We start from the raw sequence: 14,638 nt of genomic DNA, 5'->3' as shown, positions 1-14,638 counted from the left end.
CTAATTATAAACCTATATCGTGTAAATAATATGTTTAACAACTACTTTGCTAGTCTCAAAGGAATTCCGATTTTATCGCCTTTTAAATTTTAAGCAGGATTAACTCGAAGTTATTAAAACACTAATCGATCAATTTAATCTTAAAATTCAATGTATAGTCTATAATAACCGATCGTAAAGCTGAGAATTAATTAAAAGAATATTGGAAATCTAAGCAGAGACCTCTAGCAATTATAATAAATGAACGATTTATTTCGTTAATAATAAAAAGCTAGTTATAAAACTTAGCAGCTATTTAAAATGTCTCCATTACCACGCAACCATGAATAATAAGGAAAAAGCTTTTAAAAAATAACGCGAAAAATCCGAATCATATTATAAAATCATAATAACAACGACAACTCTATATCAAAGCGTAAATTTAAACAGCATAAATTACATAGTAATGTTAGAACCGCCCAGCTCTATTTATCACCTTATTCAAGCTATCTATAAAGACGGCAGAAATGATAAAGAAGCTAAGATTCTAATCGTAATCTCCACAAGCTAACGATCTAAATTTTTGCTCGGAGTAAGTACTTCTCAAACGCTACTAGAAGAATTCTTAACCACCGAAGATTACAGACATTTAGTATTAAGCAAAAGCATAAATAATATAATAAAACGCTACAATCTTAATAAACGCAATTAAATTAGTTATAATAACTACGCCAAATCTTCTGCTAAAGATTTATCTTAATTTTTCGATATTTTACCCTTTTTATACAAAGTCTTACCCGCGGGAAAAGTAATTTAGTATAAAACCATTGTATCTTAGAAACTTTCGACTTTAAAATCTATTACTCAGAAATAACTCGTTAACGAAGACGACATAATACGCAAAAAAAAGGCCAGCCAATAAGAGTAATTACATAATTTCAGAAAAAATATTGCTTTATTTTATCGCATATACGTTATTTACTTTGCCGAAAAACTATTATCCGAGCAATCTTTAAAATAATCTAATATTTACAACTTTAATAGTTATAAACGCAAGTTCAATTTTTTAGACGCAAAGAAGCACTACTTCAAACTTAAATTTAACAAATTTTATTACCGATATTATCTCCTGAATAAGATTTATAACAGAGATTTCGATTCTTATTTTAAATGTTATAAAGATGTATTATTACTTCTCTGTTAATCTGTATTTTAATCATCGAAATATAAAAAGCTACTTTCGTCAGAAGCTTAAGATTTAGACGTTAATAACTTTATGATATGGCTGAGCTAATTATATATATTTTTAAATATGCGCAGCTACAATACTGTTCGGCTAACAGTAACAATTATAAAGGCGAGCATCGGTAGAAACGAGAGTATATAATCAGAACATTTAAACTATTTATTAATTCAATTTTTTTTTATTTTATTAAATAGAAATTTCTTTCCATTAATACTAGTATTTAGTTCGCTATTCTATCGCATATAATGCTGTTGTGTGTTAACAGCTAATTATATTATTCACACTCGTTAAATGTTATTCACACTGTAGATTAATCAAACGAATGCTAATTGTTCGCATTTACTAAGAGAAAGTTTGTGTAACCATCTTAACCAAAACTTTAATAAAACTTCTTATTTGGTTTAACTTAAAACTAGTATCCTGCTTATACAGAGAGACACTATTTTTTAATTAACTTGTTTTAGCTTTACTATAGAACAGTTACTAGACCCGTTTATCACGTTAAGACGTAGATTATTTGAATAAAGATATACATTGATTTAATAAAAACTGACTAAAACCTATTTATTAAAAAACTACTTTGATATTGTATTACACTATTACGATCAAAAATCCTGTTTCATTTAACCATTAATAGTAAGATTTTTAATAGGCGTATATTATAGTTCCTTTAAGTATCTCGTCAATCTTCTTACAAGTAACTTTATAAAGCTATTAAGTCCAGTTAAATTAGTATTCTATATCCCAAATGTAGTTTTAAAACTACTCTATACCCAGTTTTTATTTCGTATATTTATTACTGGCAGTAGGTAAGCGTAACTAACATAAACTTTACTCTCCAAAAACCTAAATCCAAATTCTGTAACTTCTTAAAGTCTATTTAGTAAACTTTCCATGTAAAAAATAAGAGTTTATTATATAATATTTTTAACTTACTCTTTATTACCAATCCCACCAGCTTCTTAGGAATCCTGAAGACGAATATTCTATTCTATAACCCATCCTAACTTTGCCGCTGCGCGGCTACTGAACCTACTCGCTACATTAAGACGCAGGTTACTTCAGGTGAGAAGGTCTTACATTTCCGCAGCGCCTTAATCTAACAATATAAATCGAAAAATCGTCAATTTAGTTTACGACAACTTTAAATACAAACGTATTTTTAACTCGACTATTAACTAATCCGCGATTAAAATATTACAAAATCTGGAGTTAAATACGTACAATCTTCGTACCGAATAACCGCGTAAGTAATCAAACTATTCAGATTTCGTACTGCAAACCATAAGATTAGTCATATTAACCGAAGTATAGTAGTTTTAAACTTTTCTTATTTCTGCCCACCGTTCCTTTTTACTTATTTAGCAATTAGTTAGGACAACTACCGAATAAAAGGAACAAAAACAGGTTTACATCTAATAACCACAATTAAATAAACCCTCAATTATACTACGCCTTTATTAGACTGCTGCGAGCCGACAAGTTTTATTATATTTTAATTAGACTACTTCATAAAAAGCAGTTTCCTACTTTTTTATTTTAATTACTACACAGGTAGCAGTAATTCGGCGTTAGCACCTAAGACGACGCCTAAAACCCCCAGCAAGTTTCTTATTTCATTATACTGCTAACAGGAAAACAGCCTTCTTTCTAAAGTTATTTATCTACATAATTCGAACGCTAACAAAAGCTGCCACTCTAAGCCCCCAGAATTACCCTCAGATTTTTGAAATAGATTTGTTTAAACTACAACCAGCAGTTTGAATTTGTTTAGACTACAACCAGCAGTTTAAATTTGTTTATACTACAGATCCGCAGTTTAAATTTGTTTATACTACAGATCCGCAGTTCAAATTAATTTATACTAAAGATCCGCAGTTCAGATTAATTTATACTAAAAATCCACAATCTTTATAGTTTTACATTTACCTCGACAGCAGTACGACTAGTACCCAACACACCTATCTCCCAAATTCCAACAAGCTATACCCCCGCTAAATTTAGTTCACCATACATCCTAAAAAGCAAGAAACAGAACAACAAAATACCCAACACACCCATCTCCCAATTCCAGCGGGCTAAATCTCCACTAGTCTTAATTCACCATTACTAAAATATAACCGCCTCTTCTAATCAGAGACTAGCCCCCATCCAACAGTTAACAAAAGATTAAATCAAATAACGCATCTAGCTCCTTTAAACTATTATCGATTCAAAGCCAAGCTCACACGGCCTCGTAGTACGTTCAAATTAAACAGCGTACCGTTTCCAGTACTAAATAACCATTTAATACTCCCAACACGCACCTCAAGGTTAATTCTCGGGTAATCTACCAAACTATAGCTAAACGCCAGCTAGAGGCCTCTTAAATATCATACCCTACACTCCAAAAACGGCGTAGTTCGTAATAAAGCGTTAACCACACCCGCTACTAATAGGAGGAAGCCGAGTCATTACAAATAAGAAACCCAACCAACACCCACCAAATTCCTACTCTTTTAAACCATTTCTAATTCAAAGCTAAGCTAGTAGCAGCCCCGTAATATATTCTAAGTAAACGGGTTTCTTACTATATTACTAACCGTTCAATACCCCCGATACGCGTATAAAGGTTAATTCTCTAAACAATTTACCAAACTATAGTTTAAAGACAGCTAGAAGCCTCTTACATATTATGCCTTACGTTCCAGAAGTAATATATAAATAACTAAACAAATAGTTACCGTATACCCGAGTATTAGGAGTTTCGTAAAACAAAGCCCCTACCCGTGCCAATACAATTACTGCAGCGGGTGATTTCTATAACACGAAATATCATAATATTTTTTATTACCTTTTTAACTAATATCGGTTATCTTTCTAATAAAAGCTAGTTACCTTCTTAAACAGCGACAGTTATTTTCTTAATAAATGCTAATAGCCTTCTAAATTGATGCCGGTTACCTTATTAACTAATTCCCATTACCTTCCTAGTTAATAGGTTATTACTTTCTAACGGAGGTTGCCTAGATTTCAGCCTCTCTTATATATCCTGCCGCCTCTCATGTTACCTAAAGTGCTTAAGTCGACAGATTTGCCGAAAATATCGGTTCAGTTACACCAGTTTAGTACTGATGGTAGGCAAATATGACTAACATAAATATTACTATTAGAAGCCCAAGTTAGAATTCTATAATTATTAAAAAAAGCAATCGAAGTTTACATAAGAGTCTCGACTGATGCTGGTTATCTTTCTAGCTAACTTCGGTTGTATTCTTAGCTAATATCGGTTGTCTTTCTAACTGACGTCCGTTACCTTCCTAATTAATAACCTCTTACCCTCGAACTGAGGTTGCCCAGATCCCAGCCCCTCTTATATATCCTGCCGCCCCTCATGTTGCCCAAAGTGCTCAGATCGACGGGTTTACCGAAAACATCGGTTCAGTTGCACCAGTTTAGTACTAACAGTAGGCAAATATAACCAACATAAATATTACTATCAAAAGCCTAAATTAGAATTCTACAATTGTTAAAAAAAGCAATCGAAGTTTACATAGAAGTCCTAACTGATGCTAATTATCTTTCTAGCTGACTTCAGTTATATTTTTAATTAACGTCGGTTGCCTTTTTAACTGACGTCTGTTACCTTCCTAACTAATGATCTTTTACCCTCGAATTAAGGTTGTCCAGATCCCAGCCCCTCCTATATATCTTGCCGCCCCTTATGTTGCCTAAAGTGCTTAGATCGACGGGTTTGCTGAAAACGTCGGTTTAGTTGTACCAGTTTAGTATTAACAGTAAGCAAATGTGATTAATATAAATATTTATTTCGTAGTCCTAAGTTAAAATACTGATATTTTCAAAAAAATAATAAATTATCCTCTATGTGAGTAACTAACTTACCCTCTATGTAACTAATTAATAAATCACATAAAAAGTACTTAACTTATCCAACTAATATACTATATAGAGGGTGACTAACTTATCTAACTAACTTATCTTCTGTATAACTAACTAATAAACTATATAAAGGATAACTAATATATTTAATTAACTTATCTTCTATGTGACTAACTAATAGATTATATAGAGGGTAATTAACTTATCCAGTTAACTTACCCTCTATGTGATTAATTAATAAATCATATAAAAAGTACTTAACTTATCCAACTGATATAGCAAATAGAAAGTAACTAACTTACCGTTTATATAACTAACTAACATATCATATAAAGGGTAATTGATTTATTCGACTAACTTATCCTATATATAACTAACTAACATACTATATAGAAGGTAACGAACTTACCTTCTATATGACTAACTAATAAACTATATAGAGGATAACTGACTTATCTAATTAACTTATCCTTTATATGACTAATATACTATATAGAGGGTAACTAACTTATCCAACTAATTTACCCTCTATGTGATTAACTAATATATCACATAGAGGGTAATTAACTTATCCAACTAACTTACCTTCTATATGACTAACTAACATACCACATAGAGGGTAACTAACTTATCCAACTAATTTACCCTCTATGTGACTAATATATTATATAGAGGGTAACTAACTTATCCAACTAACTTACCCTTTATGTGATTAACTAACATATTACATAGAGGGTAACTAACTTACCCTTTATGTGACTAACTAACAAATTACATAGAGGATAACTGACTTATTTAACTAACTTACCCTCTATATGACTAACATACCACATAGAGGGTAACTAACTTATCCAACTAATTTACCCTCTATGTGATTAACTAACATATTACATAGAGGGTAACTAACTTATCTAACTAACTTACCCTTTATATGACTAACTAATATATCACATAGAGGGTAATTAATTTATCTAACTAACTTACCCTCTATATGACTAACTAACATACCACATAGAGGGTGACTAACTTATCCAACTAACTTATCCTCTATATGACTAACTAATATATCATATAGAGGGTAATTAATTTATCCAACTAACTTACCCTCTATGTGACTAACTAACATACTACATAGAGGGTAACTAACTTATTTAACTAACTTACTCTCTATGTGATTAACTAACATATCATATAGAGGGTAACTAACTTACTTTTTATGTAACTAACTAACATACCACATAGAAGGTAACTAACTTATTCAACTAACTTACCCTTTATGTGATTAACTAATATATTACATAGAGGGTAACTAACTTACCCTCTATGTAACTAATTAACATACCATATAGAGGGTGACTAACTTATTTAATTAACTTACCCTCTATATGACTAACATACCACATAGAGGGTAACTAACTTATCTAACTAATTTACCCTCTATGTGATTAACTAACATATTATATAGAGGGTAATTAACTTATCCAACTAACTTACCCTCTATATGACTAACTAATATATCATATAGAGGGTAATTAATTTATCCAACTAATTTATCTTTTATGTGATTAATTAATATATTATATAAAAAGTAATTAATTTATTTAACTAATTTACTCTAACCGGTAGGTTTATTCGGTACCAGGCCTAGTACCAATTTTCTAATTGGTCGAAAGGGCGGTTCGGTCCCCAATCGGGAAAGTTTAACGGTGACAAACACCCCAAGACTTTGAAAATTGGAACCAGGCCTGGTTCCAATTTTTTGATTGGTCGAAAAGGTCGTTCGGTTGCCCGACAAACCCCACCGAGAAGAGCGCGCGTTGGAGTGTTTGTCGGAAAACCCCAAGACCTCACCACTACTAACGCGGTCAATGCTAAGAAAGAGAATAGAATCGGAATGAAATGGGAAGGTGAGGTGAATCGTTCACCGAAACGTTTTTTCGATAAGACGGGCGAACATTTCCCGGAAACTGAAAAAAAAAAAAAAAAAAAAAAAAAAAGAAGGAAAAATTTAATTTAGACCGGAACTGAAAATAAATATACATACATAATATATATATACGTACTAACTTTAAAAATATCTTCAAGCCGCCGTAGACAGCAATCGATACATCGTATCGTTTAATTTTGTCTTCGATTTCAAAATTTTCAACCGTTAATCGCGTCGAGCGTGAATATCTATCGATAAAACCTAACATAGCATAAAAAAAAACATGGCTTGCCCTTTCCGATTCGATGAAAAAATACTGCAGATAATATGTGAGATATGCGGCATCGCCGTTCTACCGAACAGGCTGAACGAACATCTGCGGGAGATCAAGGTCCACAGCGAGGTGCCGTCGATGATAAGGCACGGGTGGGTCGAAAGCTACAAAGATGTGAAAACGGCCGAGCCCGAACGCGCAGCGAAACAGCCGGACGGTCGCGAAGAGATAACCGGCCTCAGAACCGTCGAGTGCTTTAGGTGTCAAGACTGCGTTTCGAGGTTCTCCTCCAACAAGACTTTGCGGGTTCACCGGTCTAAGAAGCACAACGCCAAAGAGACGGCCGGACGGCCTCAGAAAACGTCCGTCAGATCGAACGACGGCGACGGTGGATCCAAGCTCTGGATGCAGTCGGTGTTCGGGACGCGTAGCCCTCATCATCATTACTTTCTGGTCAATCGCGCAAGATTTGTTCGCGAGCGACTCGCACCTGAGATTGCGGACGATGAAACTCCTGAAAATCTCGCTACCGATCGAGTCGATCGATCGGTAGCGAGAAAGTTAATGCAGGAGGGAATTAGCGAGATGTTCGCCAGAGCCGCAACACAAAGAGAGAAGGATCGAAGCCGCGCCGCGACGGTGGACGGCAAAGAGACCCAGACCCCTTGGATGAAGACGACCGGTTGGGTTGAACATTTGAAAGGCCTGAACTTGGACGAGCTGATCGTCGCGAGCGCTCTGCCGGGGAGGAGGTCGACCGAAGAGGAACTCCTGTCGGTTTGCTCGGCCGTGAGATCCATGTTCGCGAAAGCTAACGTCGACCTGAACCGATTGGGGAGAGATATGAGGCAGTGGTGGAGAAGTCCCAAACCGGACGAGTTCTCTTACCGACCGCTGGAGACGCTCGGGTCGACGGCCGCCTTCGATCGCTACATCGGGTACTGGCAGAGATTGATCGTGTACTGCTGGAGGGTTCACGAGCTGCCCGAGGTCGAGGGAAACGCCAAGCACAAGCTCACATTCGACGCGGAGACCGAGGAATGGATTCAGTGCGTCAAAGAGACTGCTCGGTCTAGAACGACGACCGAGGAACAACTTCGCTGGAAAGAGGAGAACCTCGAGAGTCGCGTTTTTTACCTGAGTGTCGCGATACTGAAACGAAAGTTTTTGGATCGAGGTTGGAACAACCCGCTCGTTCACTTCACTTCTATCTTGGGTATCGACGAGCGCAGCAGTCGGTTGAAAGAGCCAGAGGATTATACGACTATTTTAGCGGGTCTGATATACTGCTCTCGGTTGATATTGCTGCGGGAGTGTTCTGAAACGCTAAATTTCGAGATCGAGTGGAGACCCGAGCTGAAAGAGGCCGACCGAATCGATTTCACGGTGGGACACTTTCAAGAATACCGGCGAACGTGGCTGACGAACGGTAGTTTCACGCCTGTCAGTCTGATGCTCAACAATCTCGCGTACGGGATGAAGAGGGCGGCTCTCGTACCGGGAAGAGCTCACGTCCTGTGGGTCGATTCCGACACCAAGACGGAGCTCAAGTTCGAAGGACGATCGATAACCCGAAGCGGTCTAAAACTTATGGTGCATGAGCTGCTGCGAGAGACGACCGACTCACTCTGGAGGGATCTGCTTTTTCTGGAAGACGACGGAAGACGTTTCTCGGTGGATCTCACGACCGTCGATGACAACATAGCCTTGGGATCGAGAGCGACCAGCGGTGCTTTTTTGAACCTCAACCGAACAACGGAAACGGCGGCAGGCTCCGAGCTCGTGCGATGCAATCTTTTCGCGAACTCAAAGGCGAAAGAGCAGATGCTCGACTCGAAGGCGATCGTCGAAGACGATTTTCGATCGGTGTTCAGAGATTCGGGTCTCAAACGATATCGCAAGTCGGTCGACAGATTTCTGAGCCGATTGTTCGTTCTGGTGCACGTCACGGGCGGAGCGCCGGCCAGAGGGTCCGAGATCGGTTGTCTGCGGTACCGAGACGGCGTGTCGGTCGACAGAAACCTGTTCACGATCGGAGGCAAGGTGATCTTCATCTCGCAGTATCACAAGAATCTGATCGTGACCGACAGGTTGAAGGTCGTGCCCAGGGTGCTACCGAAAGTCGTAGGCGATCTGGTCGTCCTGTACCTTCGATACGTGCGCTCGTTCGTCGACGATCTGGACGCCATCTACAAGACGGAAAAACCGGAGACGGATTACCTTTGGGAGACGGACAGAGGGGATTTCTGGGGCACCAACCGTATGTCGCGGGCGTTGGAAGACGCCACCGAGGCGTACCTGGGCGTCAAGCTGACCTTGCGCTCTTATCGACACGTCGCCGTAGCTTTCAGCCGAGACGTCGTTCACCGAAACCGGTCCGCGAACGAAAGATTCAAAGATTTTCGTAACGAAGACTCTCTGCTGGATGAAGATGCGGACGACCGAGAGCCCGATGACGGTGATGATGGCGAGTCCGCGCAGACGATCGCAGCTCTGCAGACCGGCCACGGTCTACGGTCCAGACTCAACCATTACGGTCAAGCTGTGAATCTGACGGCCAAGCTCACATCCAACTCACTGGAACTGTTCGCGCAAGTGAGCGAAGAGTGGCATCGGTTCCTGGGCATCGAAGAAGAGAAGGGATCCGATGACAAAAAGCATCGTCGTCAGAGGTCTTCGATCAACTTTACCGACGACCGAAAGCAAGGTACGTGAGAAAGAGCGAAACCCTCAACCGATCAGTGCTCAGTATCGTAAGCATGCTAACGTATTCATGTCGATTCGTGCCGTCCGTCCGTCAGTCGATGGCTTGAGAGTTCTGACCGCGAAAAGATCTCGGTCGCATACCAATCTCGATCGAACGACGTCGACGACGTCGACGTCCGTCCCTGGGAGAGAGGACCGGGATCTCGAGAGTAAGGCTTATCGGCTGCTCAAAGACAAGTTCGGCTATACGGGTTTCAAATCTCAAGAACAGCTCGAGGGAACGTTATGCGTTCTCGATAAACGACCGACAACTGTCGTCGTTCTCCCCACCGGCGGCGGCAAGAGTCTTCTCTGGATGCTTCCGGCGATGGCTGACGAGCGTGGGATGACGGCGGTGATAGTTCCCTATATCAGCTTAGCCACCGACCTCATCGAACGGTGTTCGGAGATCGGATTGAAAGCGGAACGGTGGAAGCCACACTCTCAACCTTGGGACTGTCAGGTTGTCGTGGCGACGACCGATCACGCTGTAGGGTCCGTATCGGAAGATATACCTTACCATCAAACCTTCCTTCAATATCTATCCATCTTGAGAGTTAACAACTCTCTCAATCGGATCGTGATCGACGAGTGTCATACGGTGGTGACCGAGAACGGTTTTCGACCCGCCATGAGCCAAGTCTTTCACCTCAATTCCTTAGAGGTTCCGCTGGTGTTCACGACGGCTACTTTACCGCCTCGCATGGTCGGTGATTTCGAGGACGTATTGACTCTCACCGGATGCCCAGTTCGGTACATCCGAGCGCAGAGTCTGAGGCCGAATATCAGCGTTACGGTGAGAAGGTGCGGCAACGGTCGAGCGCTGACCGCGGCGGTCGAACTGGCTAAGAAGGCCTCCGAGAAATTGGAGCCCGGACAGAAGATCGTCCTGTACACGCGGTGGAAAAATCAGATGTCCATCCTCGCAGGTTCGAAACTTCTTGACTGCCAACAATATCACGGGGAGATGACCGACGACGAGAGACGGCAGTCTTTGAAGGAATGGGCGAGACCTGAACAAACGTTTCTAGTAGCGACGACAGCGTTCGGTTGCGGCATAGATCACCCCGGTATAGTTCTGGTCATCCACGTCAACTCACCTTACAGCATGATCAATTACGTGCAGGAGAGCGGCAGAGCGGGTAGAAGAGTCGCAGACGCTCGATCGATAATAGTCCTCGAAGATCGGGAAGTGACATCGACATCGCAATACGGTCCCATCGCGAATCTAAAATTCGGAGACTACGACAGAGAGTATCTTCGACTGATGATTCAATCGACGAAGTGTCGGCTGCTCACGATTACAAGATTTCTGAACGGCGGACCGAGTCAGGATTGCACGGAGTTATCGGCCAACGAGTGTGACAACTGTCGAACCGTCGACGTACTACGGTCTGAAATCGTCGTCGACAGCAGCAGAACCGAAGCCGTCGTCAGCAGCAGAATCGAAGCCGTCAGAAGCAAAGTCAAAAGCACATCGACAGGGCTCGACCGAATACGTGAAACGTTAGATTGGTTGAACAGCGATTGCGCCGCTTGCTTGTTAATCGATACGAAGAGGGCTCACGATTCAGAGCACAGACTTATCTGGTGCAATTTAACAGAAGGCCTCGGTTTCGAAGAGATCGTGCAGTTTAGTCGATCGATTAAGTGGCCCGGAAATTGGGGCTATTGTTGGACTTGTGCTTTGCCGGAAGAGATATGCGAAGAGGCCGAAAAGAAACGAGAAAACCGAGGCACGTGCAAGTATAAGTGGTTGATCGTAACGGTGGCCGCTTACGGTCGTCTGGAAAACGGATTCGGCCTGCGAACGAAGGCACTCATCGGTATATCAGATTGGAAAGATTTCGACTACGCAGGTTGGCTGGGCAGAAAGAACGACAGAACGTTGTATAATATTCGAACGACTAACGCGTTCGCTCTTTTTAATTTGTTCAGCACTGTTTATCTGAATTCTTAATTTCGTTTTTTGGGAGTCACGGGTCACGAGAAAGAGTCAACCGATCGATACGAACGGTAATTGTTTAAAATTTTCAAAGCAAATTAGGTTGTTTCATTCTAGCACTAGTTCTATTCTAAAATTCCATTTTAAGTTTGATCTTTAATTTTATTCTAAATTCCTAAATCAAATATCCTAAAAACACCGAACACAAAGCACGACAAATTTTTTTTTTTTGTTCTTAAGTTTTCTTCCGCAATAAAGATGGAGGTATCGAGCTTTTCGATAAAAGCGAGAAAGGATTCTTTATAGTTTCTTATTTTCCCACCTTCTACTCAGCTCGGTTGATTCAAGCAGCGCAATAAAATAAAACAAAAGATGGAGGTATCGAGCTTTTCAATAAAAGCGAGAAAGGGTTTTTTAAGGTTTCTTATTTTCCTACCTTTTACTCAGCTCGTTCAAACAGCAATCTCCAAACCAGCCCCACCGGCACCGCCTGTAGGTGGTCCTCCCGCTCCACCGAACCCATCCCTCGGATCATCACCGTCGAGATCCATATCATCCACCCTCTCCTCCAAGCCTTCCCACTCCTCATACTCCTCACAGTCTTCCTCCTCTTCCTCCTCTTCTTCGTCCTCGTCCTCTTCCTCCTCACCGTCATCTACCACCGGTTTGACTTTAGCAGTCTTACCGTGACTAGCCGTGCGACGACTACGGCCGCTCGCTTCCATCAAAAGACTAACAAACCAGCCCGAAGAACAGATCTGGTTGTCGTAAGAGCAGTTACCGCATTTGGAGCCCAAAGGCTTCCAAGCACGGCAAGTAGCGAAAGGACCTTTATTAGACTAATATCACCGTACAAAGTTAGCAGCCGTCATAAAAATAATAGAATACACGATCGAAGGGGAGATACGATAAATATATCACTTACCGAACAATAGTCACATTCGCGGCGGGCTTTAACACCGACACTTTGAATGGCCAAGCCTAGCTTGACGCCGGAGGTAAACTTGCGCTGACGCATGCGTCGAAGAGTGCCCCCGATGCGAAGAGCAAGAGGGCCGCTAGTAAGTTTACTGTCATTGTTGACAGGTGGGCAACCTTCGTCGTCGCTGTTGAAATCCTCTAAAATTCAAAACACACGTTAGCGATTTATAAGAACGATCGAGAAACGCGAACGATCAAAGAATGACTTACCGAACTGGCTGGAAGGTGTGGTAACCTTCTTGAATAAGTCTTTAAAAGACTTGGTTTTTTTCTTGTCATCAGGCTTGTTGCCTTTGGGGGTATTCGATTTTTTACCGACCATGGTGAGCGATAAAAAAAAAGAGAGAGAGAAGTTTTTTAAAAAAGAAAGGGGTTTTCGGCTTTTCAGAAAGAGAAGGTTTTTTCGGAGAGAAGAGTGATCTAGAACAGTTAAAGATCTAGGTAGTTTTTTATAATCTAGGACAGTTGAAGATCTAGGTGATTTTTTGCGATCTAGGACTGTAGAAGATAAAGAGTGTGGTGGAGAAGGAAAAGTAAAAAAGAACTCTAAGAATTAGAAAGGAAATATTATATAGATTAGCCGAGCGCAATAGAAGGTGGGGGAATATCTCTATATTCTTTCGCCGAGCACGATGAAAGATAACGATGGAATATAAAAGTATTTCCGCCGAGCGTTATAGAAGATTAAAGTAACTACAGAAATAATAATAATAAAGAGCTAGAAGATTTTAAAGAATAAAAAAAAAGACATTAAAATTATTTGAGCGTAATAGAAGATTTCAGATTCTTCTACCGAGTACGATGAAAGATAATGATGAAATATAAAAATATTTTCATCGACTGATATAGAAGATGAAAGCAACAATAAAAAAAGTGACGACAAAACATCGAAAGATTTTAAACAATATAATAAAATATTTCGAAATTATAATCGAAAATAAAACGTATAAATAAATACGATAAACAGATACAAATAACAGATAAACAGACAGCAGATTAGTTTTAATAGTAATTAATAAAAAATAAAAGATAAAGTAGAAATAAATAAAAAAATAAAATAAAAAAATAAAATAAAAAATAAAAATAAAAATAAAAATAAAAATAAAAATAAAAATTAGAGTAAGATAATATTAAATAAAAGATAAAAATACAATATAAGTAATAATAAAAAGTATAATAAAAATATAGAGTAAATTTAAAAAAAAATAAATAAATAAAAATATAGTTAGTTAAATATAGCTAAATATAAAAATAGTAATGAATTATAAAAGTTAATGAAAATTTAAATAAATTTAAAATTAAAATAAAATAAGGTTAAAGTTAAAATTTAAACGAATTTAGAATTAGAATTAGTTAATATTAATATTAAAATAATTAGAGTAAAGTTAGAGTCAGAATTAGAACTAATATTAAAATTAAAATTAAAATTAAAATTAAAATTAAAATTAAAATTAAAATTAAAATTAAAATTAAAATTAAAATTAAAATTAAAATTAAAATTAAAATTAAAATTAAAATTAAAATTAAAATTAAAATTAAAATTAAAATTAAAATTAAAATATAAAAATTAATTATAAAAGTTATAAAGAAATATAAAAATGAGTATGATTAAATAAATATAGTTAGTTAGAGTAATATTTATATTAATTGTATTATGAATTA

The 14,638-nt window shown here is 38.6% G+C and overlaps 2 protein-coding genes across 2 annotated transcripts; one reads left to right on the top strand and one right to left on the bottom strand.

Annotated features, from left to right (window-relative positions):
- Positions 1–7,314: 7,314 nt before the first annotated feature.
- DFL_005412 (uncharacterized protein) lies at positions 7,315–12,010 on the top strand (the record flags this gene model as incomplete). The annotated part of the gene is made up of 2 exons (XM_067634670.1): positions 7,315–10,012; positions 10,107–12,010. 2 exons carry the CDS (start codon positions 7,315–7,317, stop codon positions 12,008–12,010), a joined length of 4,602 nt encoding a protein of 1,533 aa, XP_067489176.1.
- A 437-nt stretch (positions 12,011–12,447) lies between these two features.
- DFL_005411 (uncharacterized protein) lies at positions 12,448–13,298 on the bottom strand (the record flags this gene model as incomplete). Its single annotated transcript, XM_067634669.1, has 3 exons — positions 12,448–12,834; positions 12,921–13,114; positions 13,187–13,298. 3 exons carry the CDS (start codon positions 13,296–13,298, stop codon positions 12,448–12,450), a joined length of 693 nt encoding a protein of 230 aa, XP_067489175.1.
- Between the last annotated feature and the right edge of the window lie 1,340 nt (positions 13,299–14,638).

This window comes from Arthrobotrys flagrans (assembly GCF_004000055.1).
Source record: "Arthrobotrys flagrans strain CBS H-5679 chromosome Unknown unitig_9, whole genome shotgun sequence".
Classification (NCBI taxonomy): Eukaryota; Fungi; Ascomycota; class Orbiliomycetes; order Orbiliales; family Orbiliaceae; genus Arthrobotrys; species Arthrobotrys flagrans.
This window is presented reverse-complemented; position numbering and strand designations above follow the sequence as displayed.